The 27,575-nt window shown below is 43.5% G+C and overlaps 2 protein-coding genes across 4 annotated transcripts; one reads left to right on the top strand and one right to left on the bottom strand.

Moving 5' to 3' along the window:
- Positions 1-154: 154 nt before the first annotated feature.
- cpsf1 (cleavage and polyadenylation specific factor 1) lies at positions 155-14,720 on the top strand. The gene is made up of 38 exons (XM_054605732.1): positions 155-331; positions 790-955; positions 1,599-1,626; positions 1,714-1,847; positions 1,945-2,025; positions 2,145-2,296; positions 2,588-2,734; positions 2,889-3,028; positions 3,205-3,315; positions 3,439-3,532; positions 3,616-3,703; positions 4,099-4,245; positions 4,643-4,691; positions 4,896-4,969; positions 5,060-5,134; positions 5,250-5,330; positions 5,664-5,759; positions 5,867-6,055; positions 6,199-6,340; positions 6,524-6,702; positions 7,277-7,422; positions 7,524-7,704; positions 7,820-8,026; positions 8,119-8,208; positions 8,296-8,442; positions 8,560-8,712; positions 9,100-9,216; positions 9,505-9,595; positions 10,093-10,177; positions 11,200-11,341; positions 12,058-12,210; positions 12,332-12,508; positions 12,771-12,837; positions 12,931-12,978; positions 13,066-13,221; positions 14,045-14,174; positions 14,287-14,425; positions 14,514-14,720. Exons 2-38 carry the CDS (start codon positions 812-814, stop codon positions 14,559-14,561), a joined length of 4,428 nt encoding a protein of 1,475 aa, XP_054461707.1. The 5' UTR covers positions 155-331; positions 790-811; the 3' UTR covers positions 14,562-14,720.
- On the bottom strand, positions 14,677-27,487 carry adck5 (aarF domain containing kinase 5). Of its 3 annotated transcripts, none has more exons than XM_054605733.1 (15): positions 27,338-27,487; positions 21,274-21,365; positions 21,026-21,175; positions 20,023-20,098; positions 19,302-19,502; positions 19,070-19,210; positions 18,731-18,844; positions 18,505-18,636; positions 18,330-18,413; positions 18,158-18,239; positions 17,532-17,610; positions 17,341-17,432; positions 16,978-17,230; positions 15,786-15,902; positions 14,677-15,698 (listed from the first exon to the last, which is right to left on the bottom strand). In XM_054605733.1, the coding sequence occupies exons 1-15, from the start codon at positions 27,359-27,361 to the stop codon at positions 15,596-15,598; spliced, it is 1,740 nt and encodes a 579-aa protein (XP_054461708.1). In that variant the 5' UTR covers positions 27,362-27,487; the 3' UTR covers positions 14,677-15,595. The 3 variants fall into 3 exon arrangements, with proteins under 3 accessions (XP_054461708.1, XP_054461709.1, XP_054461710.1); XM_054605734.1 differs by lacking the exon at positions 27,338-27,487 and adding an exon at positions 27,197-27,323; XM_054605735.1 differs by lacking the exons at positions 21,274-21,365; positions 27,338-27,487 and having other exon boundaries at positions 19,302-19,497; positions 21,026-21,111.
- Positions 27,488-27,575: the final 88 nt, after the last annotated feature.

The raw sequence follows: 27,575 nt of genomic DNA, 5'->3' as shown, positions 1-27,575 counted from the left end.
ATGCCAATAATATGTGTGACCTGACACTATCCCAATTTAGCCTTCTGATTGTAAAGATATTGAAGAAATTAAAAAATTGTCTCCCTTCATTAACTGTTGTAGTTCAGCGTCTGTCCCGTGTCCGGCCTCTAGGGGGCAGCAGTACACCCCGGAGCCGGCTGATCTACCGTAAATTGAAACGCCGAAGAAGAAGACAGCGAAAACATAACGAACTAGCGGACAGCTAACAGCTAGCTAGCTTAAGTTACTAAACCCACAAACTATGACACCCTAAATGTTAACAGAAGAAGGGACAATAAAGCTACAGACTCTAATAACGTGTTTCATATCGGTACGTTGACAAGTTTAATTCACAATTTGCAAAAAAAAAAACATGCAGGTCAGGTGCACACGCTGTGCTATGCTAGCTAACATGCTAGCTATTAGCGTGTTAGCTAGCATAGCTAATGCTAGCTGCAATTATCTATCAGCTAAGACATGCAGGTCACAAGTAGCCACCATATGAGTGAGTGGCTAATGCTAATGCTACCAGCATGCAACATTAAATGGAGGTTAGCTAACAAGCTAATCTAGCTAGCCTTCTGCATTGTTTAATGCATGAATGAGTTACAATATAGAAATGCTGAGACAACCCCAGCTGTAACCATTACAGTGTAGCAGGTATGCATGCAGGGTCCACTTCCTCCTCCAGGTTACTGTGTTGTGTTTATATGTTTGTTTGTTTGTTTGTTAAATATGTGTCTTTGTTGGAACTTTTCATCCCTAAAAGTGTCTTTTCTCACCTGTCAGATGCTGAGGGAACCCTTCCAGGATGTATGCTGTGTACAGACAAGCTCACACCCCCACTGCGGTGGAGTTCTCTGTCTACTGCAACTTTATATCCAGCAAGGAGAAGAATTTAGTCGTCGCTGGGACATCTCAGCTATATGTCTACAGGATTATTCACGATGTGGAGGTAACTATATTACATTACATTACATTACAGTCATTTAGCAGACGCTTTTATCCAAAGCGACTTACAGGAAGTGTATTCAACATAGGTATTCAAGAGAACTACTAGTCACCAGAAGTCATAAGTGCATCTCCTTTCTTAAACAAACATCTAAGAGCATAAACCAGAGCAAAAGTACAGAAACAAACTAATACGAATACAATAAGTGCAACAAATTAATACAATAAGTGCAACAAACTAATAGGAATACAATAAGTGCTAAGTGGAAGGCTCAGGGTAGTACTTCTTGAAGAGGTGAGTTTTCAGCCTGCGGCGAAAGATGGGCAGCGACTCTGCTGTCCTGACGTCAGTGGGGAGTTCATTCCACCACTGAGGGCCCAGGACAGAAAAAAGCTGTGACCGGGTCGATCGGCCGCAGGGACCTCTGAGCGACGGGGCAACCAGTCGCCCGAGGCAGCAGAGCGAAGTGGTCGGGCGGGGGTGTAGGGCTGGAGATAGGAAGGAGCAGTTCCTTTCACTGCCTTATAGACTTATAGTTTAAGACCAGAGTCTTAAACTATAAGTTTCCACTTGGTTTGTTTCATTGTGCCAAGTTTTGAAATACAATCTTCTTGTGATATCTCTAACATTTGTGCTTTCATTTCAGAGTACATCAAAGGCTGAGAAGTCTTCAGGTATGTCTAGACGTCACACTCAAAGTACATCTTTTACAATGAATTTGTGCATTTGTGGTCCAACTTCATTCTTTCCTCCTCCTACAGAAACTAAGTCTCGTAAGGAGAAGCTGGAGCAGGTGGCATCTTTTTCTCTCTTTGGCAATATTATGTCCATGGCCAGTGTCCAGCTTTCGGGAGCCAACAGAGACGCACTCCTTCTCAGTTTCAAAGATGCCAAGGTATCATTGTCTTATCTGTGCTCTGCCTAACCAAATTCTTTAAAACTGCTTAAAATTGTGTTTGACTTGAGTGTGATTGTGTTTGTTCTCTCACCAGTTGTCTGTAGTGGAGTATGACCCCGGGACACACGACCTCAAGACTCTGTCCCTCCATTACTTTGAGGAGCCAGAGCTCAGAGTACGTAGACACAAGAACACAGAAAACACGTGAAAAATATGTGTTCAGAAGCTATATCTGTCTAAATGTTGACGTGAACAAATTGTTAAGCTAATTCGCAACTCTTTCTACACTTTCAGGATGGTTTTGTACAGAATGTACATATTCCCATTGTCCGGGTAGATCCAGAGAATCGCTGTGCTGTTATGCTTGTTTATGGCACCCAGCTCGTGGTGCTGCCATTCAGGAAGGACACTCTAACTGATGAACAGGAGGGTGGAGTTGGAGAAGGGTACGCCTGCAGTCCACTATACATTCTGCTCATTAATGTCTTCTAGAGTCTGGGTGGTACTTGTATCCTCAAACCCTAACACAACCATAAACTGTTTATTTCCAAGATTAGAATGATAAAAAAAAGATGCAAAAACTTTTCCACCTTAATCTTGCTGCTGTTAGAGTTTATACAGGCCCGTGATAGTTATCTAACCATGTCTGACATAAATGGATATTGTTTAATTATTGCTACACACATGTATGTGTAATTGTCTAACTGAGCACTTCTGTCATTGTATCTCATCTACAGACCTAAATCCAGCTTCCTACCCAGCTACATCATTGATGTCCGTGAGCTGGACGAGAAGCTGCTAAACATCATCGACATGAAGTTCCTCCATGGCTACTACGAGCCCACGTTGCTCATCCTGTTTGAGCCCAACCAGACATGGCCCGGGTCAGTTCAACACATTATCAGCTAAAACAACCACTTTCTTTGTGAAAGTTGTTCCTTTGGTTGCAGTGAATAAGGTCATGATTTTATTTTTACTGTTTTTAGCATGCACATTTTTATATAATGTTTAACTTCTGATTTCTGATCATTCTGCCAGGCGTGTGGCTGTGCGTCAGGACACTTGTAGCATCGTTGCCATCTCCCTCAACATAATGCAGAAGGTTCATCCTGTCATCTGGTCTCTCAGTAATCTGCCTTTCGACTGTACGCAGGTCATGCCTGTTCCCAAGCCGATCGGTGAGCTCAGGGAATTCTCTCTTTTGTCACTACCTAGGAACGTCGTGTTCACTTAAGTTCCCAGCCTCCCATAAGGATCATTTTTGTTAGAGTGTTAGATATGAATTTACACCATGTGAGGAGGTTTGTTGTGATGCCGTTGTAGCTTCATTGATCACATATCCAATCTTTTCTAGGTGGTGTGGTGGTGTTTGCTGTGAATTCATTGCTGTATCTGAACCAGAGTGTTCCTCCATATGGAGTTTCTCTCAACTCTCAGACGAATGGGACCACAGCATTCCCTCTGCGTAAGCTATACCATCAGAAACACACACCTATACTTCTAATCTTTGATATCTGGCCTTGTGTCTTTACCTATCATTTGATACTCTGTGATGCTCATCACTGGATAACGTGTCTTGGTTTCTCAGGTGTACAGGATGAAGTGAAGATCACACTAGACTGTTCCCAGTCTGACTTTATTGCCTATGACAAGATGGTTATCTCTTTGAAAGGAGGAGAAATGTGAGTCATTGTCACCACTACCAGAATGTACATTAACAATGATGGCAGTTTATGATTCTTCACTGACTCTTGTTGTCTTGCAGTTACGTGTTGACCCTCATAACTGACGGCATGAGAAGCGTCCGAGCTTTCCACTTTGACAAAGCTGCTGCCAGCGTCCTGACAACCTGCGTAAGTTCTGCATGTAACTGTGAGCCCCAGTGGTCAATATAGAAAACATTTACCAAAGAAACAAACAGCCTTTTATGTTTCTGTGGACAAACACAACACAATGAAACACAAAAGTCTGGAGGGATTAGTGTTTTACTGGCAGCATGTTAAGATTAAAGCTGCCGAATGCTACAGAAGTTACATTTTTTACAGTCAAAATATATAAGTAGTGAGATGAAACCTCTGGGGGAAAAGAAACTTAAGACTTTACTCAAAACCCACAGGTAGTTTTTTTTTTATATCAGGCTGAGCTTTTAGGGTGTAAAGTAAATACTGAAAATCTCCTAAATCTGTCAGTGTTTCAGGGGATTTAGAATAGAAACTGATATTTCACGCTCTGGGCTCTCCTCCTTCAGATGGTGACCATGGAGCCCGGCTACATTTTCCTGGGCTCCCGCCTCGGAAACTCCCTGCTCCTGAAGTACACGGAGAAACTTCAGGAGACGCTGCCAGAGGAGGGCAACGATCAGCTGGAAAGAGAAGAGAAGGATAAAGACAGACCGGTACGTTGGCGATTGCATAAAATGTGAATTTAATCAAAGCCTTGAAATACCATCTTCCTTTTCACTTGAGTTATGCTTGTGTCGCAGCATTTAGTTGAAATAAAATTCTTGTCAGTCTTGCAAAGTAAATGTTACAAAACTAATTTTACTTGGAGGGATTCTCGTTTTATTTGACAGCTTATCTTCATCATCATAGCCTTCAGTATTTATTTTGGCAAATATTTTAGATTTATTCGTGGTCTTACCCTGAAGACGAAAATGCTTATTAGTTTTATTCAGATTTCAGTCAATATTGCATATTGATATCGTCTTGTTAGTATTTAATGACGTCGCAGCCGTCTTCTCTTGGTCTTCATAGTGATAGTCTATAAACTAAATTACCGCCATTATTTTCTAGGAAGAACCGCCGAGCAAAAAGAAGCGAGTAGAATCCACCAACTGGACGGGTATGTTCAAATTTCTGTGTGTGTGTGTGTGTGTGTGTGTGTGTGTGTGTGTGTGTGTGTGTGTGTGTGTGTGTGTGTGTGTGTGTGTGTGTGTGTGTGTGTGTGTGTGTGTGTGTGTGTGTGTGTGTGTGTGTGTGTGTGTGTGTGTGTGTGTGTGTGTGACCTGCCGATCTGTGTTTCACTCATCTTCTTTTGATTTGTCAGATGAGGTGGATGAGATAGAAGTGTACGGGAGTGAAGCCCAGTCAGGCACTCAGCTGGCCACCTACTCCTTTGAGGTAAAAGAAATAACAACCCAAAGCTTAAAAAGCTTTTTATGTAAAATGCAGCTCTATGTGGAAGATAATTGATTTTCTGTTTTAATACAGGTGTGTGATAGCATACTCAACATTGGACCTTGTGCGAATGCCTCCATGGGTGAACCTGCGTTCTTGTCTGAAGAGGTACACACATTAAAACACTTTCTAGCGATCCTGATTGGTAGATTGGTTTGCTGTAGGTGTTACCTGAAGAGTTGTATTTTGAGGTTTTTGACTTGTATGTTCATATTACCCACAGTTCCAAGACAACCCTGAGCCTGACCTGGAGGTCGTGGTGTGCTCTGGCTACGGCAAGAATGGTGCCCTGTCTGTCCTTCAGGTAAGTCCTCTCCCTGATATGCTATGTATTGTTTTAATGCATGTGCACCTGGTTAGGTATATGCATGATAAATGTTACTGCACCGTCCTAAAACTTGTGGCAGTGAGGGAAGTCTGCCACAGGTCCAGTGATGGTGCTATAGTAAAGTCTGGGTCTACCAGGGCTGCCTCAGAGGTCGACGGAGTAGCCTGTAAACACCCCAGACACATCGGATTAAATACTTTTTGCATATGTAGCACCAGCATGTTGTGCTGTATTTATATATATATGTTTGTGTGTATGTGTACAGTATACCATCTGCTCACTTTGGTTTTTTTTCCATCCCTTTCTCAGAGAAGCATTCGACCCCAAGTAGTCACTACATTTGAGCTGCCAGGTTGCCACGACATGTGGACAGTCATCTCAAATGAAGTCAAGGAAGACAAAAAAGTACTGCGTTTTTCTGCTCAACAGCCTCAGGTTTCATTCACCCCAATGGATGTTGAATGAATGGCGCGACTTTTTGTTACAGCAAGTTTTTCTCCCTCCTTTCTCAGGCTGCAAAAAGCGACGGATCAGAGGACGGGGCAGAGACCGAGACCGGGGAGGATGGTGAAGAGGGAGAAAAGGACAAGGAAGAGAAGGAGAAAGAGGAGGAGGAGGAGGAGGAGAAGACAGAGCCCCCTATGGAGGACGATAAGAAGAAGCACGGCTTTCTCATTCTGAGCAGAGAGGATTCAACCATGGTAAAAACACACTTCATTACACATCTTTATGTCCGGCCATTTTCATTTGAACAAATGCAACGATAAAAGTTTTGAAGGGAAAAACAAAATCTATTATGCAATTTGGATGTCAGCTTATGTAACTTGGCTGTGTTTTTGTGCAGATCCTCCAGACGGGTCAGGAGATCATGGAGCTGGACACCAGTGGTTTTGCTACCCAAGGACCCACTGTGTTTGCTGGGAACATCGGAGACAACAAGTACATCATTCAAGTCTCCCCCATGGGTATTCGGCTACTGGAAGGAGGTAAAAAATAGGATAACAATGTTTGCTTAAAAAAGTGAGAATTACATTTTTACATATACAACCATTAAAAAATGGTTGTAAGAGAATGTAGAAAATATGTGTAATATTAGAGCACACATCGAAGGTGTTAAACATAATGCCAACCTGTCTCACTGACACTTTCTCTTTCAATTCTGCTTTCAGTGACACAGCTCCACTTCATCCCCGTGGACTTGGGCTCTCCCATAGTGCACTGCTCCGTGGCGGACCCTTACGTGGTCATCATGACTGCGGAGGGGGTGGTCACCATGTTTGCACTGAAGACCGACTCATACATGGGGAAGACTCACCGACTGGCCCTGCAGAAACCTCAGATCCCCTCTGTGAGTAAATCATCCTCATAAGTCATTTTTTTAAGCCATTCATTTGACAAATACACCACCTTGTGGAAAAACTGCAGCTCTTGGGGTAGAGCATAGACTGATTATAAAGATGGACAACATGATAGCTCCTCAGAAGTGAAGCCAAATCATCTCCATTTTCTCTGGTGGCCGCCTGCAGTACAGGTCATTAATCCTGCTGCCTCCATGTTTGCAGATAAGACATGGGCCAAACAGATATAATGGTTAGTGGTAGTGTCTTTCTAACCAAACAGCTAACGTGGTGCTAACTTAGCAGCTAGGTGGCTAACACTAACAACCTCTAGTCATGCTTGAATTGTGACTTGCTCAGGCGTGTGTGTGGACAGGCGCCTGATACCGCAACTCTGAATACTGAGCGGCGTCCATCTTTATATTCAGCGTATGGGCTAGAGTCTCTGGTACTGCAGTTTCAGCAGTGTCACTCTGTTCGATTCTGTGCAACGTGCAAATGCAGTGCGTTATAACACCCCATTATTTAGAAACTAGACTCATGGAACAGTAATTGACATGTTTAAAACCGCCTCTCATTCAACAGCAATCCCGCGTGATCACACTGTGTGCGTACCGAGATGTGAGTGGAATGTTCACCACAGAAAACAAAGTGAGCAGCTCAAACAGTGTCAAAGAGGACACCATCATCAGGAGTCAGTCTGAATCAGAGACCATCATCCATGACCTCAGGTAAGAGCGTCGCCTCCATACCGAACTATACACCCAGTCGCTACATGTCCTATTTATCTATGTATCGATTGATTGTGTGTGTGTGTGTGTGTGTGTGTGTGTAACACGGTGGACGATGAGGAGGAAATGCTGTACGGAGACTCCAACGCCAACGCAGCGCACGGAAGGGATGAAATGGGTCGCAGCTGGGGGGGACAAGGGCTTTTTGGAAGTGACGGAAGCTCAAACAAAGCAGAACCCAGCCACTGGTGCATCATCACCAGGGAGAATGGTGTAATGGAGGTAAGGGGTATATGTTACACCAGAGGAATAGAAACACTGTGTTAGTCAGGATGTTAATGCTGTTTTTTAGGCTTCCTTTTTTCCACACGTTTTTTTGTATTTTTTGTTTTAACAGATTTACCAGCTCCCAGAATGGAGATTGGTGTTCCTGGTGAAGAACTTCCCAGTTGGTCAAAGAGTGCTGGTGGACAGTTCGTCTGGCCAGTCAGCAGCACAGGGGGAGGGTAAAAAAGAGGAAGTAACACGTCAAGGAGATATCCCACTAGTCAAAGAGGTGGCTTTGGTTTCACTTGGCTACAATTACAGCAGACCCTATTTACTGGTGAGTGTCTGTGTGTTTCACTTGATTAAAAAAAATAGAAACTTAACACTGAATGAAAACAGGGTATAACAAAAAGTTTCCTCATTTTCTAGGTCCATGTGGAACAGGAGCTTCTGATCTATGAAGCCTTCCCGTATGACCAACAGCAGCCACAAAACAACCTGAAAGTGCGCTTCAAAAAGGTAAGAGCTTACACCGAAGAAGACGAATTAAAACAAGTCAAATGTGAATGAAGTGAAACTTTACTTTGCTACTTGTACTACGCACAGGTGCCCCACAACATTAACTTCAGAGAAAAGAAATCCAAGCTTAAGAAAGATAAGAAGACAGAGAGCGGCGCCGCCGAGGAGAGTTCAGCTGTCAAAAGTCGGATTGCCAGATTCAGATACTTTGAAGACATCTCTGGATACTCAGGGGTAAGGAAACGGATTTTAGAGCTTCAGGTTGTCACACCACAGTGTTGTGAAGTGTTACATCCTGTCACATACTATTTTGATTAACCAAATAACTCCTCACTTCCTGGTTTGTCACAGGTGTTTATCTGTGGTCCGTCTCCTCACTGGATGCTGGTCACCTCTCGTGGAGCCATCAGGCTTCACCCCATGTCCATTGACGGCTCCATCGAGTCTTTCGCACCCTTCCATAACATCAACTGCCCCAAAGGTTTCCTCTACTTCAACAAACAGGTACACAAAGGACACACTCTGTCTTTGGTAGTTTATGTATTTTTATAATTATGTTCTCTGTCAACTCCACTATGAAAGGAAACAAAACACACGACAATTTGCTGGATAAGATTCCAAACAAGTATAAAAGATAAGAATTTGTAATCTTCCTCTTCTTGTTTTGTCCTTGTAATTATAATTATAATTCTCCAGGACTTCAGTAGTTGTCTCCATAGGCTTTAAACTCTTATAAGAATTAGAATCTAGAGAAAGTGAAACACAATTAATCTTGAAACACTTTTTTTGCACAACAAAGTGCAGTTTTTCATTTTTTTTTCAGTTATTCTTTAATGTAGTTTCTAGAAAAGTTTTCAGTGCGTGTCTGTGTGTGTGTGTGTTTTCCTGCAGGGCGAGTTGAGGATCAGCGTCCTGCCCACCTACCTGTCCTACGACGCTCCTTGGCCAGTCAGAAAAATCCCTCTGAGGTGCACCGTCCACTACGTCTCCTACCACGTCGAAACCAAGGCAAGGCTCCTCTCACTCGCACCCAAAGGCACCAAAGCAGCGACATGACACAAATTCAAGCTGAAGCGCATTCCCCCGGACTCTCACACCTCCACTTGCATAACATGATGCAAAATAAAAGCGTATCGATCGGGCCGCTTTGAAAAGTTTTGAGATGAAAGCCCCTCTGGCCTTAAAGTTTTCTTACTGCGAGGGAAGAAAAAAAAAATCAATGAGGGTGACTTTGAGGGGATTAGTCTTTGATGTGAACTTTCTCTGTGTGCTTTTGGCTTTTTTTCCCCCTCTTAGGTGTATGCTGTGTGCACAAGTGTGAAAGAGACCACCACTCGCATCCCCAGGATGACAGGAGAGGAGAAGGAGTTTGAAACCATAGATCGAGGTCAGACATAAACACACACACACCACATAGGGGTGGAAAGATATGAAAATGACATGTCACGATTATCCGTATTATAAAAACAGGTCACCTAGAAGTGTTTCGGAAATAATTAGCAATAAGTTTCTAAATCTGTCGACAACAGTTTCCTGTTGTCCCTTTCTTTTAACTGTTTCAACATCTTCAATTTCTTATAGCTTTTCTTACAACTATCTATTTATCTCTCTAGCTAAATATTTCAACTTTGTAACATTTATTTTCATTATTTCAGCCATTCATAAATCTTTTTAAGCTCACTCTTTCAACTATTTGTAAATTATGTTTAATTTCAACTATTTTGACTTCAGTGATCGATAACTACTTTTCACACACTTTCAATTTTGCAGCCAGCCTTCTGTAGCTGGTACTGATGTTTACTGATATTTTGACTTGGCTGTCTATGTTCATCCTTAACACAAACACGTGGAGACATTGCTGTTGTTTCTCCCGTGTCTCTGCAGATGAGCGTTACATTAATCCGATGCAGGAGAGGTTCTCCATCCAGCTCATCTCTCCGGTCAGCTGGGAGGCCATTCCCAACACACGGTAAACGCTGTTCTCTTAGCAGTCTTGCTGTTCGCAAAGTCAATAAGAAAGCTTTGTTTTAATAAACATGAGGCACATTTAACACAGCTTGCAACAGTTTAGTTTTTTAATTTTTCAGTGCACCAGACTGTTCTAGCAGAGGCTTTGTGCTGCGCAACAATTATGGGGTTTAATTGAAAATCTTGGATCATTCATCCAAACTGTAGACAATTAGTCTCAGTGAGGGTCAGTTGGGAGAGTCAGTTCATTTGTCGTAGTCCCTGGGCTGCATTGTCATTAGCTACCACTGTGAGTGCTGTTCTGTGGAGCGCTGAAGCACATAAGTGTGTCACTGGCTTGTAGTGTTTCAGCGTTATTGTTGGGACACTGATTGTTTTGTGAATATATATCAATATCTTTTCTGTCAAAGCACATTTAAAAGTGTTATTATAACGTGGAGAATAGTTCAGCGCTAGGCTAACTTAGCCTTGTTTTTTTTACTGAGATGTAATATTAAGCAGGGACAACTTTGACTCTATGCAGAGTGAAGTGTGCAGATTAGACAGCCCAAACTAATTATTCTAAATGATATCATTAATAATGTATGTTATATTAAAAAGTTGTGTGAAAAGATGTCTTTTAATTCCATCAGGCATCGTTAGTCATTCAAGTGAACGTCAACTAACTCCTCTTTTTATAACCTAACTAAGTGATTTTGTTGCCAAATCCTAAATCTCCTGTGAAGATGGAAGTTCATTTTGAAAAGGCACCATGCATGTAGTAACGAGTGGAAACTGACCAAGCATAATTATTTGGCTAGTTGGGAGTGAGAATGTGTTGTAGAGACGGCGATAGCAACTGGAAGCAGAGACAGAAAACAGGCAAAGGAACAAAAGAAAAGGGGGCGTGCAGCATGAAGTCAATACATTTTGTGGCGATGATATAATCTCATGTATAATCTTAATTATCAGACAGGAACACAAAGTTATAAAAGCTGAAAAGGCGTGTGAATGTTCCCTGACTTCACTCTCTGTCTCCATAAGGTTCGACCTGGACGAGTGGGAACACGTGACCTGTATGAAGACGGTGGCCCTGAGGAGTCAGGAGACCGTGTCCGGTCTGAAGGGCTACATCGCAGCAGGGACCTGTCTGATGCAGGGGGAGGAGGTCACCTGCAGGGGCCGGGTGAGCAGCACACAACATTAACACCGCACTAGGTCTGGCCTAAAGGACCTTCTCACTACCCACATGGTGATCTAAATAAAGACATTTTTTCTTATATGAACTCCAGGACGTGCCATTATACTGAGTTTCCCTTTTACACATGTAGTACACAACAGGAGACTGTCAGTGTCGGACACATTCCACCCTTTTGGAATTACTGTGTTTGGTTGGCAAAAGGTGGCACTGTGGTGGAGCGTGCAGGAGGCAGGACATGACGCAAAAAACACCGCAGCCACATGGCTGGTTCCTAATCTGGTCGTTCCTTTGCTGTTACTTGGATTTCTCGACAATTGTGGCGTCGGATCTGAACGATAGAAGTTGAGGAATCTCGTCGTCTCTCTAGTGTTTTCATTGGCATATTCTATGACCCTTCTCCACCCTCGGAGAGGATAGGTAGTCTTCCTAGTACATCGTCAACGCTCACTCGCTGGCTGTGAATCCACTGGACAATAATCCGCTCTACACATGGGCTCTATCAGACATCACACAGACACTTTGTACCACGGAGCTGGAAAGGTAACGTCTGTCTGATGTCCAGTCCAACGGATTCAGACATTTGCGTTCTCACATACAGCTCGCCTGAGTAAAGTCTAGAGAAGCGTAGAGTTGCAGTTCATGTGAGTAAAGGGGGATGAAAGCTTCTGCTGATAGCTTCTTGTTTTATTCTTTTTGTTCAGATTGTCATCCTGGATGTGATTGAAGTGGTGCCAGAGCCGGGCCAGCCCCTCACCAAGAACAAGTTCAAAGTGCTGTATGAGAAGGAACAGAAGGGACCGGTGACGGCTCTGTGTCACTGCCATGGTTACCTGGTGTCGGCCATCGGACAGAAGGTCTCCACCAAAACTCTTAACATCACAGCTCTGGAATTAGAGGAAAAACACTAGTATTTCTGACAAACTAACATGTGAATATGCAAAAATGAAAGTTGTAAGTTCCTCCGTGTTCCTGCAGATCTTCCTGTGGGTCCTGAAGGACAACGACCTGACGGGCATGGCCTTCATCGACACTCAGCTGCACATCCACCAGATGTTCAGCATCAAGAACTTCATCCTGGCTGCCGATCTGATGAAGAGCGTCTCACTGCTCCGCTACCAGCAGGAGAGCAAGACGCTGTCACTTGTCAGCAGGGTGAGGAAGTAACAATCAATCCAATCTCTATGAGCTTTTGTGATTTACTAGATCATAATAATAAAACAGATGCTTTTTTGAGGGAAATCATTTCCTCAGTATCTGATGTAGCAAAGAGAATTTCCATTGATTAAGAGGTACCAGAGAGCATTGATGGTGTGTCTGGATTCCGTCGAGTTAATCTGGAAAGATTGTAGCGGCGCTGTAGCTGTAGCTGTCTTTGTCGGGATTTAACAGTTTTCCTTTTTTGTTTTGGCCGCAGGACGCAAAGCCCCTGGAGGTTTACAGCATCGAGTTCATTGTGGACAACAACCAGCTGGGATTATTGGGTAATGTTTGTAATGCCCTCAGGAAGCAAATTCAATTCAAATGTTCTCATGTTCTCATTAACATTTTTTTCTTTTCTTTTCTTTTCCTTTCAGTGTCAGATCGAGACAAGAACCTCTACGTGTACATGTATTTACCTGAAGGTTTGTCATATTGACGAGTGCAAATGTAAAGTGTTTCCGTTTTTAATTCACATCCAGTCCTGTGTAACGAGCGCTCTGTGGTTGCAGCTAAGGAGAGCTTTGGAGGAATGCGGCTGCTGAGGCGAGCCGACTTCAACGCCGGCGCCAACATAAACACTTTCTGGCGGATGCCGTGCAGAGGCGCCCTGGACACCGGCAGCAAAAAGGCTCTGACCTACGACAACAAGCACATCACATGGTTTGGTGAGTGGCCATGACTCCTGTCTCACATGTCGTCACTGACGGCGTTATTAGAATCAGGGACCCTGTTCTGTCAACTGCTGAGAGACGTAGATTCTTGTCTACAAATGATTGTGAAAGTTAATATTTGGTCAGGTCAGCACATTTTGGACGTCATGTCAGAAGATGAAAACCAAAACGTAAACATTGAGGGATACAATGAATGACATTTCATAAAGTGTTGCCATTTTGTGATTCTCTCTGTTTCATATCGGGCTGGTAAACATGTTGGGTTTTTTTGGCACCTTGTGATGATTTTGGTAACTTTTTAGATCTGTTAATCTTAATTAAAATGTTCCCATTATAATTGTGATTATCCATCTATGAGAAGTAACTTTTTACCTACAGAACTACTAGGCCGTATCTTTGGTTCCTTTTCAAATTATTATTCGGTCAGAGCTAAATTCTGTAAAAGCTGTTCAAATAAGTAACGGCTTTTTAAATTCAATGTGGAGATCCATATTCCAATACCTTCCCAGCGCAAAACAAATCAGGATACTTTTATGATTGCACGTGAATGTGAGTTTAATTGGTGTCACTTAAATATAGCAACAATGACAGACGTGCTGCATAGAGAAAATATATTATATACTGTGTTTTTGTCAGACTTTTGTCAGGTGTTGATGGAGCTAATTTACAAAAAAAACATAAAAGTATCTCTGGATAGTTAATAAAAAATGTAATATTACTGCTCCATTCAGCTTTTCTGTCAGGTTTAAATTAAAGGATGGAAATCTAAATGTGTTAGAAGTGGACTGAACCTTGTTCTTTATCTGCGTTACCACAGCAACCCTGGACGGAGGAGTTGGTCTGCTCCTCCCCATGCAGGAGAAGACGTACCGCCGTCTGCTGATGTTGCAAAATGCTCTGAACACCATGCTGCCTCATCACGCCGGTCTGAACCCGAAGGCCTTCAGGTTGGCATCTGCCTACAGTGCTTCATCGTTTTCATGTGTTTTGATTTACACGGAAGGGATGCTAAAAGGAGGCCATTTGATTTAACCGACCCTTTTTTAATCTTCCTTTCAGAATGATGCACAGTGACAGACGATGCCTGCAGAACGCTGTGCGAAACATCCTGGATGGAGAACTTCTCAACAAGTACTTATACCTCAGTACAATGGAGCGCAGCGAGCTGGCCAAGAAGATCGGCACCACTCAAGACATAGTAAGTGCACCGACAGAGGATGCAGGGAAGTCAGGTTTCTTTCTTTCTTCTAGTTCTCCCTCTCACTCTTTCCTCCCTTCGTCACCAGATCCTGGATGACCTCCTGGAGATCGACAGAGTAACAGCTCATTTCTGAAGATTCACATTCCCACCTCTCGTCCATTGAATGCTGTTTTATATTGAATGGAGAAAACCCTTTTGTTATCGCCATCTTTGTGCAAACCCGATTTTGTTTCTTACTTGTTGGATGAAAAAAAAAAAAAAAAAAAAAAAAAAAAAAAAAGAGGGCAGCCATGTTTTCTTAGGATATTTTGTATTAAAAAAGAAAAAGAAGAAATCTACCCAAGGCTCGTGTGCGTGTGTTTTATTGATGAGCTGTAAGTGATAAAAGACAATGATGCCTTAAAGAAGGAGGTAGAACATTTTATTAACATTGTTAAAATACGTTAGAAAACATTTGGTTAGGTGGCACTGGACCGTTCTTTCAGCCTGAGTGGACTCGATGTTGAACTCAAAAGAAACTGGGCCAAAACTTCAGCAGCGTAGCTTTCATCCAAGTAACACAAGGTATTAATCCAACACAGATATCTATTATTGTCTCAGACTGATTAATATATTCCTGTCATCAAAGCTGCAGTTTCTCACACTTGAAGCAATGAAACATTTCAGTGCAAACCGTAACCGTTCTGTAATAGTAACGTTGTCCTTTGTGGCTTGTTTTTATTGCATAAGGTCCGGTTTACTCAGAGAATAAATTAGACTTAAAATGTTTGAAATTTTAATTTAAAAACTATTTGCTGTACTATGATTTCATTAAAAACAATTTGAAAGAGGTAAACACCCAAAACATATATGATAATGTAATTAAAAAGCCTTACAATAGGCTGTAAAATTCAAAAACTATGGCCTCTGGAGTGAGTTTGTTGCTTTTCAGTCCTGCAGCTCAAAACATTCTCACCCGTTCTAAAGAAGAAGAAAAAGAAGAAGTCACGTCTGACACCAGAGTCCAGGCTGATTTGGTGTGGAATCCGAGTGCACACTCGAGCAGCACCATTACTAGTAGCTTCTAGAGCTGTTACAGTGGTGAAAAGGGATCCTTGCTGGATTGCATCAACTTTTGCTTGGAATAGGTCCTTGCTCTCTGTGTCTTTGCAGGTAGAGCTCTGTCCTCTACCTCAGGTACTCGTACGTTTCTGCGTCCAGAGATACGAGACCGAAGAACGACAGCAGGCTCAGGAAGGAACGCGTCAGACTCATCGCTGCCATCTCCCATCTGTAAACGAGTCATATCATTCACATCTGGCGGCTCCAATCAAAAAAAACTGAATTTTAATTATTGACAAAATAAACGAGTCTTTACCTTAAAGCTAGTTCAAACTTGAGGCCCTCCCATGTCGTCCTCACCCAGCGGAAGACCCAGAGCCGGGGCAGAATCCCCGTCCTCGCTGCCTGAATCTTCCCCCAGCATCGCACCGCACTGGAACACAAGAGGGGAAGCCAAAATGTTAAGATGCTTGAGACGTTCCGCAACACAACCTTTACTGAGCATTTCAGATTTCAGTCTTTCGCTGCAGCGAGGGTTAAAAAAAAAATGCTGCGGTTGAGAGTTTTCCCAGCCTAACCCAGTGTTGGGAAACTTAATTTCTGTCTAGATTCTGTTTCAAACCCTTCTCCACGCTGGAGAAATTCTGATTTGATAGATTTATTTATTGTTTTGTTGGTCTAAGCTGTCAAAATATAAAGTATTGTGTCAGAAATGTTGGAAGCAGATCATAAACTGACCTGGTGACTGGTGAGTTTAGAACACTGATAAGATTGGTATCACTGACTCAGTAAACATCAGAGGTCAAAAGGTCGTGTTAATATGGAAAGAGGCCCAGAGCGTGTTGTAACCTCAAAGGGTGATTCTTTTTTTCTTTAAAAAAAAAAAAAAATACACAAAAGGTCACAATGAAAACACGAAAGGACACGAAATTCTAAAAAGTTGAAAATGTCGCCAAGAAATCATTGGGTCACTATTAACCCCGTCGATCCCTGGTGTTGTATATTATGATGATTTGGTGCTTTGGAATAGTTTATTTTCTCATTAGTAGCCTTGTTATTTCTCAAATTGCAACCTATTTTCTCATGATGTTGTGTCTAACGGAATAATTGGAAGTCTCTGACAATATGGAAAGAGTGTTGCTCAAGAAGAAGGCTTGAGTGTTGCTCAAGAAGAAGGTGGACACATGAGTGCTGGCCCGGCAGAGTTTGTTATTTTGTAGTCAAGAAAGAGTAGCTCAGTGTCTATAAAATGTATATTTTCATGACAGAGTACACAGATATTCCGACTTCACAGCGAGACTTGACAATAACTAACCGGATCAAAGGAAAGGTAAAGAAAAACACTTTCAGTGAACGTAACGTTACATTTACGTTACTCACCTGTCCTCGCAGCTCGTTTTAGGGTTTGTTTGCCCCCCCTCAACACTGGACCAATGTCTGATATTGTTGCCCTATCTACTCTGCCCTTCACTAACCAAACAGGAAGCTAACCCGGCGGCTGCACTGACCTCTTGGCCATGACGCAGTAGCGGTCCACCGGCGCTCCCAGGGTGATGTTGATGCTCCGGACCGTGTTGATGTTCCGGAACACGAGCAGCATGGGCCGCGGCATCGACTTCAGCACCTGCATGATGCTGTCGAAGCGGTCGCTGGCCATCTCGCGCATGTAGGCGGTCTCCTCCCGGCTCAGGATGTTGGACAGACCGAGCTCGCGCATGTTGATGGGCCGCTGCAGCAGCATCTCGCAGAAGAGCAGGTACTCTGCACAGCAACGGTTAGACATTCCATTAATATCTAATGCTTTTATTGCACAAAAGAAAGGTGGATTCTGCTAAATTGGATTTTAATACCCAAACAAATGTTATGCTCACCTTTGACCCCGAGTGCTTTGGAGTACTTCTCCATGGCTACCTCATCTCTCAGGACTATGGACCTCCACAGTTTACAAAGGGCCACTCTGTCACTAAGGTAAAAGGTCACAGTTATGTATGTATGTATGTATATATATATATATGTAGTCTTATTATATGAATCAGTTTATTACTAAGCAGAAGAATCTTACCGCTGGCTGAGGTATTCGTACAAGCCGTGGTCCAAGAGCACCAACTCGGCCTTGTTGTCAGGACCTCGTCTCACTAGAACTGCAAACACAAAGAATGTATCAACAACGTCGTCTGTATTCTCCTCCTGGATCCTCTATTGAAAACTAAGGGAGGGTAAAGGCTGATCTGGGTGGTGTGTTGTGCACATGTTAATAGTGGCATTACACTCTTTCACAACAGTACACACACAACATTTCTGATGAGGATTCTCTAAATTTGTTTTGGGTTCTTGTGACAGATTTAAACTGAGCAGTCTGAAAAGTTAACTCTTCAGCGCTCTCTGGTGGACAAACTATAGAATAGAAACTGTTTTCAAATCCCCTTTGAACATATTTTGAGGGTTTCTGCACTGCAATTCTGTATTCACCGACCTATATACCTACTGATGTGCAATAAGCTTGTATAAGATAATCCAATATGACTGGGCTCTTCTAACTGACTTACAAAATAAAAGCATGCCTCTGTGGTTCAATCAGAGAAAGGGAGAGAAAATACAATTGCACTACTTACTGGTGCTAAATATGAATAATCATATTCTCTTTCATACTCTAACACGTGCATACAAACATGTACAGGGTGAACTCACCGTTCCCAGGATGGGGGTCAGCGTGGATGAAACCGGTGTAGAATATTTGCTCAGCAAATGTTCGGATCAGCTTATCTGCAGTCTGTAAAGCAAACATTGGATGAGGTGTTTCAGATGGCATTCAATGATAACACTGAATGGATCAGCTGCTGTCTTGAGTGCATCAACTCACATCTTTCATACTTAGTCCTTGTCTTTTTATTTCTTCCACATTGTTGATTTTGCACCCGTTGCAGAACTCTGCCGTCAACACTCTCTTTGAGTGGGAGGGAAAGAAAACGGGAAAAAGCTTTAGCCAAGGAAAGGTTGGACATCTAGTATCTTTCCACCATTGGTAATGACCTCACCTTACTGGTTTGCTCCCAATAGACTTTGGGTACAACAAGGAAGCTAAAGTGTTTCAGCTCCTCGGCACACCGCTCGGAATTCTTGGCCTCGTTCTCGAAATCCAGCTCTTGACCCAGTGTACCCTTCAAGTCCTTCAGAAAAGTAGAATTAAATCAATAATAGGCCAAACATCTGGCACCCATATACATATGGTAGATCAACCAGGAAATACAACTGTTTTCTGACCTTAAGAACCCATCGGAATCCAAAGCTGGGGTGCATGAATTTAACAACGTCCAGCAGGATCTCCAATGTTCTGATATCACCGTCAAATCGATCCCTGAGGTCAATGTACTGCACCTGTGGGAACCAGATTAAAACAAAAACTTTGGTGAACACTTTGATCTGTCCAACACCCAGAAAATAGCAAGATGTAGGAGACAGAAGATGCTAAAACGTGTAGCTTTACTTAAAACGTGGCTTGACACCTGGATCAGAATGGTCTGATTCTGCACACTATAGTTTGTGTCATCTATTTCACATGACCATTCGCTTTCTGGGAATTCTGCGTAACTCGGTGCTCACCTTCACAGCGACAGGTGTCCCGTCAAACAGCTCCGCCTTATGGACCTGGGCCAAGCTGGCAGCGGCGATGGGATCATAGTCGAACTCTTTAAAAAGCTGCCTCGGGGTTTTCTTGAAGTCTTCCTGGAACAGAGCATCCACCTGGTGTGGACACAGACACCACCCTGAGGAAATATCAGGCTGTCTCTCTCTCTCACTGAACCGTGCGGCCCGTTTGTGCTGCCGTTCTCACCTCTTTGTACCTCCTGTTCAGGGCCTTGTCTTCCAGTACCTGCAGGGTGCGGATGTACTCGGGGGGCAGCAGGTGGTTGAACGAACACAGACCTTGGCCCAGTTTGATGTATATTCCTCCGTTGCTCAGCGCTCCCTCCACCATGCACTCAGCCGCCCGTTGGTGGCAGGCTGACAACTCGGCCACGTAGGATGGGCTGCTCTAGCAGGGGAGGACAGCAGTAAGACACGACTGTCCAAACAGCACTAACAGCCAAAAAGGGACGGATATGGAATGCAGGTTCATATGTGACCCCCCCCAGCCCACCATGAGAGACATGTTGTGTATGTATGAAAGTGTATTTTTTGCGGCATCCTTTCCGTGAACAGATATATATTAACTGCCGACGTGTTACGCAACGTTGACCTCGTAGACACCCATCATCTTTTTCTCTAAGACATGATTTGTGTTCTGTATTGTAATATTTCAGAAACCACTAATGCTTTTCTGGCAGAAATGATAGGCAAATAATGATTTTAACAGGTGACGTAAAAAGCAATTAAAGCCGCGTCTGAAAATGTGTGCTGTACATGATTACTGTGATGAGAAGACCAGCAATCATTGGTTATTAAGAATGCAATTACTGCCGTGATTGATTTTTCTGTCAATCTTTTTTCAGTTTTTTCTTTTTTTTTAAGATGAACTGCTCAGACTGAGCCCATGAACTGAATTGAGAACTTACCTCATCTCGGCCACGAAGAGCCACATTAGTGGTCCACCAGTAATCCACCGAGATGAAGATTCCCACAGAGAGACATCTGAGGACGCAGACACAAGGGTTTGACTCGTAACGTGACATGAACAAGAATGTGAGTGGCTCATAATATCAGTCCCTTTATGCAACACGAGAATTTTAGTCATATGAATCCTGTTTTGCTTTAAAGGAATCCAAGAGATTAGTCTCATTAAGACTCAGAGGGGATCAATATACTATGTAACCTAGTCTGCCAGGAATTCAGGCTGTTAAACTGTAAATATATATCTATATCTTATTTGGAAAGCTATGAACCTATACACAGACTGGCCTACACACTGTCTGTCGATCAGCAGATTATTCTCTCTGCTCTTATTCCTCTTTTATTCCTATCCACAGATAAAAGTTGAAGTCCTTGTACTTGTGAGCAAACTCTGATTATTAAACTGGAAAAAAAGTAAATCAGTTTGATATTTACAGCATCATGAGTTTGTTTCCTTTCACTTGTGTGTTTTCATTCCTTTTGAAAAGTATAAATCAAGTGACAAAAGGGATTCAAACATATAATTGCAATAATAGGAATAGCAATCAAATTCTGTACTTCCGTGCACTGAATTAACTAAGCTATTATGTTTTTGCCTTTTGAAACAGGAAACATATTCTGACTTCACCCCCGAGAGAAAAAGTGCATTTAATAAAACATCATCATGATATGTGTGAAAATCTAATGAAAAACCTCATGCATTAAAGTGAGACGATGTAACTTTTGAAAGAAGAAACATGTTCCTCCTCCTACAAATGTAAAGCTCACCAGCATAAGGTGTAGTAGCTTATGATGGCTAATGTTAGCTTACTTTAATGAATCAGTTCACTGATGTTGTGATTCTCGCGAAACTACAACACGATCTTCATCATTATCCAGGAGCTGTCACTTGCAAAAGCTACGTAGTCTCCCTTTAAATACTAGATGACTGGTTCATGGATTTCAAACCTGCAAAAGCGACCGAATCCTTCAATCACAATCCTCATCCTCCTCTTGTCTCTGGGTTCGGACACAGCGTACTTGACACCCACCGCCACAGGGACGGCGACAGAGACGCCAACAAGCGTCTTCCATAACAGGCCCCTGCGCTTCCCTTCCCTTCAAGCAAAAAAAAGAAAAGAAAATCATCAAGACAGAAACAATTAAAGAAGTTAATCTGTGCTGATGGGCCCCCGGGCCCGGTCGGTATTTGGTACCTTAGTGAACTGAAGGATCTACTTTTTTGGAGCAATCCGCCGGGATGTGGGTATCTTCGGAGCAGAGCCATGTGATGCAGACACAACCTTAACTGAGCAGAAAACAATGTTGAATCAATGTTTCACATCTGAATGTTACCCATGGTATTGTTTCATGGAAAGCAAAAAAGCCTACAAGCTTTAACAGTTTCCAGTTACTGGGTCACATATTAATATTAGATGAACATTGGATTAAGAGGCATGTCTTATGTAGTAGATACAGAGGATCAGTGCAGCTCTGAGAAAAAGACGCAGAGTACAAAGTATTTTCTTACAACACCATTGTAAACTGTGGCATAATGAGCAGCCAGAAAGAAAACAATTCATGACTCCATTTGCAAAAAGGCTGCAAATTTCCCTTTGTTTCACTTTTGAGTATAATTGTTATTATGATCCTGATTTCCACGCCTGACTTCATTAAATAATTTGCACTTTTTTTAAGAGGGCACAATTGTTGGTTAAACAATCTCTTTCTCTTAGTCCACATTTACAGAGCCTATTTAATTTAAGTCGTCCACATTGTTTGAAAATCCTCTATTTTATTTTTTTGTAGTTTATGAAGTTGTGTGCTTATATTCTGATTACTTCTCCCTGCAGACTCCCATGTTTTTTTTGGCGCTTCTGTGATGGCCTTACTTCCCCAAAGTTGGACTGCAACAACTGATTATATCCACCATTGACTAATCTGCCAATTATTGTCTTGATTAATGATTAAACAGTCAATAAAATGTCCAAAGATGTTGAAATAATCAGTTTTTAAAGCACAAGGTGAAATCCTCATCATGTTTATTTTAACTGACCTGTAGTCCAAAACCAAAATATATTCGTTTTAGAGTATAAAGCAGAGAAAAAGCAGCAAATCCTCTCATTGACAAGCAGGAACGTTCGACATGTTGGCTAGAAAAAATGACTTTAAAACAATTTGGTGGTTTCAAAATCGTTGCCAATTCATTATTTTTCATCGACTGACGAATTGATTAGTTGAATATTCGTGTAATTTAACATGCCATTGATTCTAAGGCCCCTTCCGTTGGGCATTGACTGGTAGTTTGGTAAATTATTGGGTTGCCAGGTTTGATGGTCACCTTCCTGAGACCTTAAAACCGGACTGTCATTGTTTCGGTCAGTTTTTTTTGTGTGTCTAATGGTATCACTTCTGTTCTATTCCTCTAGAACCTACTGTTGATTCAATATGCCATCTTTTTCTGCGTCCTTCATACAAAAAAAATAAACTACTGAGACTTTCCTCTATGCAGCAATATGACGAGCAATATCAGCCAGGTTTGGGGTTGCTTTGCTTCCAGTGCACTGTGTTCCAGATCAGACTGAAATAAATCATAATAATGATAAAAGTGACAAACTTTGATATATATATATATTTGTCACTTTTATCATTATTATATATATCGAAGTTTGTCACTTTTATCATTATTATATATATACAGTCTGAATGATCAGATGAAGATAAAAGCAACAAACTTTGATATAGATATAGAAGTTTATATCGAGGTCTAATTCCCTCCCCCAATCTGTTTGTATACAATAAGTGCAACAAACTAATAGGAATGCAATAAGTGCTACGAGGAAGGCTCAGGGTAGTACTTCCTGAAGAACAAGTGCAACAAACTACAACATACGAATGCAATAAGTGCAATTACCCAACTATCGAACTCTGTTTTTTCTGCCTGTGCTGTGTATGCTTGTGTTGTCCCCCCTGTCTGTAGTACTTCATGAAGAGCTTGTGAGTTTTCAGCCTGCTGCGCTTTGGGTATCTGAAAGATGGCCAAAGTGACTCTGCTGTCCTGACGTCAGTGGGGAGTTCATTCCACCACTGAGGGGCCAGGACAGAAAAAAGCTGTGACCGGGTCGAAGAGCTCGAAGGAGCTGTTCCTTTCACTGCCCTGTAGGCTAGCACCAGAGTCTTAAACTGGATGCGAGCTCTTACAGGGAGCCAGTGTAGAGAACGGAGAAGGGAAGTTGTGTGGGAGAACTTGGGGCGATTGAACACCAGACGTGCTGTAGCTTTCTGGACAAGCTCCAGAGGTCTGATGGCCGACGCCGGGCTCCGGCAAGTAGTGAGTTGCAGTAGTCCAGGCGGGAGATGACCAGAGCCTGGATGAGCACCTGCGCCGTCTCCTCAGTGAGGAAGGGGCGAATCCTCCTGATGTTGTAGAGGAGGAATCTGCAGGAGCGTGTGACCGATGCAATGTTTGCTGAGAACGACAGTTGGTCGTCCAGGGTCACACCCAGATTCCTCACAGTCCGAGTTGGCGTCACCACGGCATCATCAATGGTGATGGACAGGTCTCGGTGCGGGCAACCCTTCCCCAGGAGGAACAGTAGCTCGGTTTTGTCCAGGTTGAGCTTCAGGTGGTGTGTCGCCATCCACTTCGAGATGTCAGCCAAGCACGCAGCAATGCGTGCCTCCACTTGGGTGTCACCGGGAGGAAATGACAAGACCAGCTGGGTGTCATCGGCATAACAATGGTAAGAGAAGTCATGCGAGCGAATAACAGAACCCAGAGATGTTGTGTAGAGCGAGAAGAGAAGGGGGCCCAGAACTGAACCTTGTGGAACCCCCGTAGTCAGCATGCGTGGTTCCGACACGGGCCCCCTCCATGTCACCTGGTAGGATCGGCCTGTCAGGTAGGATGCAAACAGGGAGAGTGCAGAGCCTGAGACGCCCATCCCCTCGAGGGTGGAGAGGAGGATCTGGTGGTTCACCGTGTCAAACGCCGCTGACAGGTCCAGGAGAATCAGGACAGAGGAGAGAGAGTTCGCTCTCGCGGCGTGAAGCGACTCTGTCACCGCAAGGAGGGCCGTCTCTGACGAGTGACCCACCTTGAACCCGGACTGGTGGGGGTCCAAGAGGTTGTTCTGGTGGAGGTAGGAAGCCAGTTGTTTAGAGACAGCGCGTTCAAGTGTTTTGGATAGAAAGGGTAGAAGAGAAACCGGTCTGAAGTTCTTGACATCAGAGGGGTCAAGTGATGGTTTTTTCAGAAGGGGGGTGACTCTGGCAGTCTTGAAAGCCGAGGGAAAGCATCCCGAGACGAGAGATGTGTTGATGAGGTGGGTGAGGAAAGGAAGGAGTTCAGTGGCAATAGACTGAAGAAGAGGGGAGGGGATCGGGTCAAGGGAGCACGTGGTGGGGCGGTTAGATGTAACAAGGTCGAGGACCTCGTTAGGGGAGAGGGGAGCAAGATAGGGTAAGATGGGGTGTGGAGAGGGAAGGGGGAGCTGAGGGGGAAGAGCTGGAGAGGGTAGAGAGGGAGAGGGTGGACAGGGAGGGGGGCTGAGAGAAGGAGGATCTGATATCGTTTACCTTCTTGTCAAAGAAGTTGGCGAAATCATCAGGGAGAAGGGAGGAAGTAGGAGGAGGGGGTGGGGGTTGGAGGAGTGAAGAGAAAGTTTCAAAGAGTTTTTTAGGATTGGAAGCAGAGGTTAGGATTTTAGAGCGGAAAAAAGCCGCTTTAGCAGTAGCTAGAGGACCAAGTGGAAAGGAGAGATTGGAAGTTAAGAAGGTCCTCCAGGAGTTTGCCTGTTCTCCATTTACGCTCAGCCGCTCTTAGGCTCCGCCTATCAGTACGCACTGAGTCCGACAGCCATGGGGCAGGAGGAGTTGGCCGTGCAGGCCTGGAGGTGAAGGGACAGAGGTTGTCCAAAGAGGAGGAAAGGGTGGAGAGGAGAAGATCAGTAGCAGTATCGGGGGATAGGAGAGAGAAGGATTCAGGGTCAGGGAGGGCAGAGGTAACGGAAGAGGAAAGATCAGCGGGGGAGAGGGAGCGGAGGTGACTACGGGTAGAAACCATGTGGGTAGGTGGAGGAAGTAAGGGGGGAGAGGAGAGGGAGAGGGAGTAGGACATGAAGTAGTGGTCCGAGAGCTGGAGGGGAGTGACAGAGAGGTTAGCAGTAGAACAGTGTCTAGTGAAGATAAGATCCAGCTGGTTGCCGGCCTTGTGGGTAGGAGGAGAAGAAGAGCGATAGAGGTCAAAGGAGGAGAGGAAGGAAAGCAGAGGTTCTAACTTATCAGTCTGGATGTTGAAGTAGCCGAGCATGGTGAGTGCGGAGCCATCGTCATGGAAGTGCGAGACTAGTGTGTCAAGCTCCTCCAGGAACTCACCAAGAGGGCCTGGTGGGCGGTACACAACAGCAATGGTGAGCTTGACTGGATAAGTGACAGTAACAGCATGAAATTCAAAAGAGGAAGGGGAGAACTGTGGAACAGAGACAAGAGAGTATTTCCATTTTGGGGAAATTAGCAGGCCAGTGCCACCACCTCGCCTCGCAGCTCTGGGAGTGTGAGAGAAGGAGTACACATCTGACAGAGCTGCGGGTGTGGTGGTGTTTTCTGGTGTGATCCAGGTCTCAGTTAGAGCAAGAAAGTTGAGGGAGAGCAAGGATGCGTAGCCTGAGATGAACTCAGCTTTCGGCACTACCGACTGGCAGTTCCAAAGCCCCTCCCGACACCACTTGCTCACCATGGGCTGAGAGAGTGGGATAGATGAGATTAGTGGGGTCACGGCACCTGGGAGTGACCCACTGTCTACGTGACCACCGGACAGAGGGACAGATGGTAGTCAGTATAAACAAGTTACTGACCCGCAAGTACACGCACGAGAAGTCATTGCTTGAAGAAGTCGCCCTGTTGCCTTTGTTCGCCCAAGCCTTCGCTTGAAAGCTGACGCTTCCAGCCACCAGCAGTGGTTAAGGACCTACCTACTGATTGCTCATTGTCTGCCAGTAGTGTCAGCCACTCCCCCTATCACTTAAGAGGACAATTGACCTATTGAAACTAAAGCACACCTCTCAAAGCAGTTCCTGATTACAGCAACAGCACAGACAACAGAATCGGCAACAAACACTAACACTTAAGCAGGCTTGGTACAGTTAAGAGCAAATTATGAAAGCAAGAACAATATACTTAGTCTATCCTAGCAGAATCAGGTAGTTCAGTATCCCTCCAGAAGTCAAATACACAAAATATATATATATATATATATATATATATATATATTTGTATATATACATATATATCTCATACACATCTATGCATATATATATAATTTCACATATATGATATAATATAATAATAGCAGACGCTTTTATCCAAAGCACTTACAATCAGTAGTATATTACATATCATTCATATATATTACATTACACTGATGACAGGCTACCATGCAAGGTGCCACCACTTAGACTCAATCAGTAGTTTATTACATATCATTCACACACTGATGACAAGGACTACCATGCAAGGTGCCACCATCATTGGAGAACTCCTAACTACACACACACACACACATACACACACACACATACATACATACATATATATACACACATACAGATATGGTATTGAGCAATAGCAGGGGAACGTGTGTGTGTGTGTTTGTTTTTGTATGTGTGTGTTTGTTTGTGTGTGCTGGGAAGGAAGAAGAGGGGGGGGGGGGTCTAGATCAAGGCCAATACCAGCAGCTGGGGTACTTGGTTGTTTTTGTTCCCTGTCTACATCTGAGGGACAAAATGTCTCCAGCGCTGACAGATTGATGTCCAGATAGCAGAGATGTCAGGGACCTGAGCACTGACACATCAACAAGACCTCTGTCACTCACACATGAAGGGGCTTGCATCACCACAATGAGTGACAGCTGATTGTGTAATGTTATTATTATTATTATTATATTCCTTTATTGACCCCCATGCAGCAGCTCAACTACATAGAAACAGATAATAAACACACATATTATACAATAAAATAAAAATAAGAAATAATGTGACATATCACCTAAATACAGTATTTATAGAATATTGCAAAAACACACCTTAACAACCATAACAAAACACACACACGTCTCAATGCATATCAAATAACAACACCCACGTGTCCCCTGTGCGTCTCCTCTGTCGTAAAACACCGTCACAGTTTACGTCAGCGTGGCTATTGTGCACACAGCTAGCTCCCTTTAGCTCATGCTGCTATCAAACCGAGCTAAACATGTTTTTAATAACGTGGTTCGTTTACCCCTCGTGTGGTCTCCGCTGTCATGGTTCAAAGAGGCTGCTCTGGGTGGTTATTTTATATCCAAAGAGCTCTTTCTGTCAGGAATGCAGCGCCTCCCTGATCAATCGGCTGCTCAGCGTGCCGAAGAGTAAGGACGAGAAGCGGGAGCGTTCATCCCCACCGCATTGTACTTCCGGTTTCGCTTGAATCGTTATTAGGGGTCATTTGGATCTGTATTTTGCTCATAGATATATCTATT

The sequence above is a fragment of the Anoplopoma fimbria genome, chromosome 10 (assembly GCF_027596085.1).
Source record: "Anoplopoma fimbria isolate UVic2021 breed Golden Eagle Sablefish chromosome 10, Afim_UVic_2022, whole genome shotgun sequence".
NCBI lineage: Eukaryota > Metazoa > Chordata > Actinopteri > Perciformes > Anoplopomatidae > Anoplopoma > Anoplopoma fimbria.
Note: the sequence above shows the minus strand (reverse complement) of the source record. Positions and strands in the feature narration are given on the sequence as shown.

Bases quoted from the DNA above. Each gene is read 5' to 3' on its own strand.
- adck5 (XM_054605733.1), bottom strand. From the start codon at position 27,361: ATGACAGCGGAGACCACACGAGGG. The intron at 17,611-18,157 runs GTGAGTTCACCC...TTGTGTTTGCAG, and splicing joins TGACCCCCATCCTGGGAACG to TTCTAGTGAGACGAGGTCCT. The intron at 17,231-17,340 runs GTGAGCATAACA...GTTGCTGTGCAG, and splicing joins CAAAGCACTCGGGGTCAAAG to AGTACCTGCTCTTCTGCGAG.
- cpsf1 (XM_054605732.1), top strand. From the start codon at position 812: ATGTATGCTGTGTACAGACAAGCTCACACCCCCACTGCGGTGGAGTTC. The intron at 5,135-5,249 runs GTACACACATTA...TATTACCCACAG, and splicing joins CTGCGTTCTTGTCTGAAGAG to TTCCAAGACAACCCTGAGCC. The intron at 12,838-12,930 runs GTAATGTTTGTA...TTTTCCTTTCAG, and splicing joins CAACCAGCTGGGATTATTGG to TGTCAGATCGAGACAAGAAC.